Source organism: Gallinula chloropus, assembly GCF_964237585.1.
Source record: "Gallinula chloropus genome assembly, chromosome: 6".
NCBI lineage: Eukaryota > Metazoa > Chordata > Aves > Gruiformes > Rallidae > Gallinula > Gallinula chloropus.
In genome coordinates, this window is record NC_140091.1 from 9,066,130 (window position 1) to 9,072,129 (window position 6,000).

The 6,000-nt window shown below is 39.0% G+C and overlaps 1 protein-coding gene across 1 annotated transcript in view; it reads left to right on the forward strand.

Moving 5' to 3' along the window:
• TRABD2B (TraB domain containing 2B) overlaps positions 1–2,544 on the forward strand; it is a gene marked incomplete at its 3' end in the record, with an annotated part of 283,411 nt that extends 280,867 nt beyond the window's left edge. The window contains exon 7 of the mRNA XM_084266502.1: positions 2,325–2,544. Within this exon, the coding sequence (XP_084122628.1) occupies positions 2,325–2,544 (220 nt within the window). The remainder of the gene's footprint in view (positions 1–2,324) is intronic.
• Between the last annotated feature and the right edge of the window lie 3,456 nt (positions 2,545–6,000).

Sequence of the window (6,000 nt, forward strand, 5' to 3'; positions counted from 1 at the left end):
CAAGGGAGATTTTCGTCTCACTGGAGGTTCAAACCCATAGAATGAGTCAGGAGCAGAATACACACAAACTGCAAGTCTGAATGGTATTTTGGCCCTCGTTTTTAAATTGAAATTGAAACCCAGAGCTTCTTTGCAGTTTAATTTAAATGGTGTAGTTCTGCCATGTGACAAACAGTAACAAAATGGTGAGTACAAGCACCTACCCATACCTACTTTCGGGGAAACTGGTACAGGCGGAAAAAATCCCAAATTCTGAGTCCCACTGTTGTTGCCAGACCTGTGCACCACAGCATCACTCAACAGGACAAATGAGATTGGGGTCAGAAGCTGGAGCATGACTGCATTTCTGTTGAATTACTCAGAGGATGCAGTACCTAGTTTTGTCAGCAGTATGCTTTAATGGTGCTTTGTATTCACTGTGGGAGAGCCGTTCCTACTTGATGTTAGGTATATTACAGGAGCTTGGATAGACAGTACCTAATCTGGTATCATTCTTGCCAAGCACTAGATGAACCATTAAAAAAAAGATGGATAAATTTGAAACAGCAGCATTAGCTTATCCCAGATCAACTCTTTGTATTAAGTAACTGCAGCAGTTTTCATGCAATATAGCAAAAGCTCTAAAGCTATGTGTCTTCTCTCATCAGTTCAAGACAGAGAGCAACCACTCATCATGGGAATTCAGATAAGAGCTTTCTCCAGCAAGGCTTGATTTCAGAATTTTCTGTTTACAGCAGTTTGCTTCTCTGGAATGAGCACTGCTGTCAAAGACCTAGTATTGGTTAGATGGATTATCTGCTCCCGTGGAGCAAATCCTATGTCTTTAATTCTGGACCGCCTTTTCTTTTTACTTCATTGCACATTAAGAGCACTTCCAGCTACAGAACTATCCTTCCCCAGAAGATGCAGTGACAGTATAAAAGATGAGGGAAGAAATTAAATTAGTTATTCCAAAACCTTAGGTGAAGTGTAACGTACAGTGATTGTCTATAGGATTTGATGTTGACCTGTATGTGTGTTAACCAGTGTCCTCTTCTGGGTGGACTCTGATCTCCTCACAGCTTGTGATTGACATTTGAAGCATCTAAGCTAAAGGATATCTTGTCATTGCTTAGACAGAAAAAGGCAAAAGTCTTCAATGCTACTAAATTCCATTTCTGTGCATGAATCCAGAGCAAAGTTTTGTCCCTTTTATTTGATATTATGCAAGATGCAGACTTTTTCTTCCAAGGTCAGGATCTCAGATACTGTAGCTAAATATTTATAGGACTGCGGAGCTTCTTAACTCATAAAAAAATTATTTCATTATCATTTTCAGTGCCTCCAAATCCCCTTTATGGAAGATTTAAAAGGTAACACAGAGAAGCTGCAGATATTAGTGTCACGTTTTGTTTTCAGGGGAACTTGTCTTTTTTATCCTTGCTCCAAAGCAGAATGAGTTGTTTTCAAAAATCCAGAATCTGCCTTGCACAGTCTGCACACTCAGTTGTGCTGCTCTGTGACAACTGGTGGATTATGGCTCATCCAATAATGGATGCAATGGAAGCATTTTATGAAATGGAGATTACAACTTAAAACTTCAAAATCAATTATAAATGGACCTTTTTGACCTTCAGTGTCATGGGAATCATGATGAATTCCAACCTGGTCATTCAAATCAAAGTGCTAACTGAAGCTACAATCAATAAACAACCATTCCACAAACTGAGGCAAATCCACAGAAAGGGAAACTTCACACCAAGTCTGGTTTTGGCATTGTGATCTGACCCCAGAGTCTCTTAAAGGCAGGAAAAGAAATTACTTTGCTTGGTGTGCTCAAGCTGGTGTCAGATGTGTAAGGGGATCCTGGGAAACTCTTTATAGCTTGTGAAACAGGGGCAAGACATGTTTTGTGACCCATCCTGAACATAGCATCCAGTTCATGGTAAGACATGTCTCTGAGGCATGACAATTTTTGAGACCTTTGGTGGCAAGGTGGTGCCTAAGAATATAAGAATGGTGTCATCCTGGATCGGCACAAGGATACAGTCTCTCGTGCTGGTCAACAGAGCATGCTCAAAAACAAGTGCAATAAACTAGATATATCAAAGAGTGATCCTTCTGTTGGCTGTATTCTACCAGCAGCCAGAAGCTGAGGTACATCCAGAACCAGAGCTGTTTCCAGAATATCACACCTACCAGCCCCTGGGGATCGCCTTGCATGTCTAATGCATGAAAATAACTGCAACTGTCAGTGCTGTCGTTACTACCACATAGGATCACAGCATGCAGGGTAGAGATATGGGTTCTCCTGTTTAATTTCATTCTCTTATGTTTTCTTTCAGCACCACCACGTTGCCTTCGTATATCAGGATAACCAATGGCTACATCACAGTCAAACCTCCCATTTGGATTTCAAACCAGCTGGATCAGAGACCACAGTCAGATCGCCCATCCCAGCCACAGCCCACAAGCTCAGCTTCAGCCAGCCTTTCATGGCCATCAGTAACTTCTCTCTGCGTGGCCATAGCTGCTTTTCTCCTGAATCTACTGCAGCCTTCCTGACCACATTAGTACAACGTGCAATCCCATGGAACAGAGAAGAGAGATAATTTATGAATGAATTGGAGGTTATGACAGCAACAATTACAAACTGGACCTTCTCAGTGAATCAGTAGTGCCTTCTAGCTGATTTTTGTCTCTTTGCCCAGATACATTTTGAAACTCTAAAGCTTTATTGTAACACTGACTTACATCTTCTTTTTGTAGAAGGATCTTTATTTCCCATAGTGCTATGGGGTTTTGTAAAATATACATGTTCATATAAAGGAAAAAAAGAAAAAGAAAAAATGTATTTATTCAACTGGTAAACTTATTTTTTCTTGTTGTATATGTTAATAACATCCCTATTAATCAGTAGCGATGGTGAAACAGATAAATTAATATTTTCTATATTTGTTTTCTAACTGACAACTCTGCAAATGTCTGAACTGACACCAAACAAATGGCTTCTTTGTCTCTTTAACCCTTACCTTTTACAGAAACTGTCCAATAAGTACATATCTGCTGAACTTCTTTATTTTACTCTTTTTTTTCAATCTCATTAGCATAGCTTACACTGGGTAAAGCAGATCCTGCTCTCTTTGGCCTATGCCCATAAGAAAAATAGGTGCATTCTTAACTCAAGTTAGCTGCTACAACCTAAAATCCCAGTTATTTTTATATGGCTTTGGAAGTCATTAGTCAAGATAATCCTCTAAACTCCCCTGTTGTCTTTAACTCAACTATTTAACTGCTTTGGAAAGTAACAATTTCCCTCTTTGCCCTGGGATTAATTCATTAGCTAACACAAACTAGACACCTTTTTCTTAATAAAAAGTTTCTTTTAACGTCTGGATTATTCCCACTGGAATTATATTCTTCTCTCCTTCATCTTGCATAAACATGAGCCCACAACCTTCCCCAATGTAAATGAGAACAGAACTTGGTCTGTCTATAGGGTAGTTTATTTGTAGTATCCTGCTAATCTATAGGACTTCTTTGTACCAGTTGTATTAATGCAGATGGACAACCTGGAGGGCAAAAAAACATCTACAGATTCCTCTTCAGCTTGCTGATACGATGCTTAGAGCCAATATCTTTGTGTTGAATTGTGACTTGTTCAAAGTCTGTTCAAGACCACAAGAACCAAATTAGCCCCTGTGTCATGGAGACTTACAGAACGTTGCTCCACTTGTAGACTATGGCACCTCTGTTGACTTAGATGGAAAATTTATGACACCTTACACTCACTGAAAAATGTGTTCCCTCTCCAACCAGCCACTGTTGATAAATGTGATGAACAACATCCATGGAGACAAAAAACCCCAAACATATCCACCTTAAAAACTGTCATGCTTAATATAAGGCATGTTGATTATTTTTTTTCTCCCAACAAAACAGGATGAAAAAATCACTTTGGATACAAGCATTTCAACCAGAAAGTTATTTTTAGTTGAGATAGTGTTTTTCATTCTACATCATCTACAAAACAAAAATCCATAATATATATAATGAAAAAGTTTTTTTAAAGTCTTGGAAAACTGAAAAATACAATGCAAATCTTTCTTTGTGAAAAAGCATTGATTTTTTTAAAAATGTCTAAGATGATGATGGTAATACTGATAAAAATCAGACTGGAAACTGCCATCTCACTTTCTCACCAGCTCTACAGCCTCATCTCCAGGAGTGGAGATGATTCCTTCAGCTCTCCACAATGAGATGGTTTAGAATTCACTGTTCCTCATTGGTACCAGTTAATTTAGCAAAGTATGTTAGAAAGTAATTAGACTACAAAAGGCACATGGTTTTATTTGAAACCATGATGAAATACAGAGCTTTTCCATCATGCATCCCAGCCCATCACCTTGCAAAGGCCAGGGACAAAACCAGATAAATTCTTTTTAACTTATTGCACACCATGACCTCCAGCCTTTGCTCTGCTTTTTGACAGAAGGTTGTGTATGTTTGTTTGTGGTCAATTAATTTAAGTGGGTACAGCAGACAGGGCTATAAGCTACCCCTATTTTTTTCAAGCCCACCAGTTGATAAGGCTGAATGGAAAACTTTGAGCTTTGCCCCAAATGTGAGCTTCGAGCACGCCCTGTGCATACTTTTATATTGTGTATTTTGGCTAGCAGAAGATTAGAGATGTTAGTTTTGGACAGAAGCCATTCACCTTGCATAATATTTATTTCACGGGGCTGGATATTGGAAACATATTTGGAGGACTTTCATTTCAATTTTATTTGAGCTATTACCCTAGAAATGCCTTCATTTGAATACAGTGTCTCAACAGACCTTCAAATTCAACATTAATGCATTTGAAAAGATGATTGGCTCTCCTGCTGTATTCAAAGCAGAGATCAGAACTGAATTATAACGTCTTTATTTACAAAAATGGAACTGGAAACAAGGTGGGCAAATCTTAAGGGTGATGATAAGTTACATCGTAAAAGTGAACAGCTGGTGAACCAAAACCCACTGAGTTTTATTTGTTGTAATCTGATTGAATCCAGAAATTATTCTGTGGTACCATCCCAGAAATAATTCCAGGTGTTGGAAAACTTACAGTATAACTAGACAAGACCACATAAAGATAAGGGAGAGAGAAAAGAGCAGAAAACAGAGACTACTTGTCCAAGACTGTAAGAAAAAAACACCAATAGGACCAAGATTAGAAATTACAGGTCTACAGCTTCCCAAGCTGTGGCTTTCTCCATAAGCCTCTGGGGTTTTTTTGAATATTAGGACATGTCCACACTCCATAGCTGTCATTAGCCTGCACAGAATAGTCACTTGGTTTGTCACTGGTGAGGTGTTTTTTCTGAGTCACTCCACCACTGGACAGTAATATTCAGTATTCATTAGCACAGATATCATGGTATGTTTGGCTATCACAGCATGTAAATAGCTTGGATATCAAAATATGTTTTCACGTACTTGCCTATCCTGGCATTTGTCTGCAATTCCTGTGAAATGACTGAATATTACAGGAGCTCCCCACATTTCCCATGTGCTGGTGCCCTACCTTTGTCATACTGCAGCGCAGGTGTCTCCTGGCTTTGGGGTCAACACACTTGACTTCTGCTATCTGAAAGCAGAACCCAGGCCCACCTGGTCATATGCATTTCCTCTGGTCAGGGAAAAGACACAACTTACAAAAAAACACAAGATTAAGTGGGTTCCCATGGATCCTAGCTCAGGAATGCCACGTGAATGTCTTCAGCACACTTTTCTAACCAAACATTGATTTTATTCTGTTGTCTTACCCTAAGGTATGTCTTGGGGCAACTTCTTTTGCTCCATGGCATGTAAGCATAGCAATACTAGACAACGAGACCTGCACTGTGATTGATAAAATGGATTATTTGTTAATCAGCTACAGCAGCCCAGTATTAATTAAAATGCACTAATACTGGTTAGCACAGATCTACACACATCCATTGCAATGGATCGTGTGTATTCACCATGTGTTTAAAA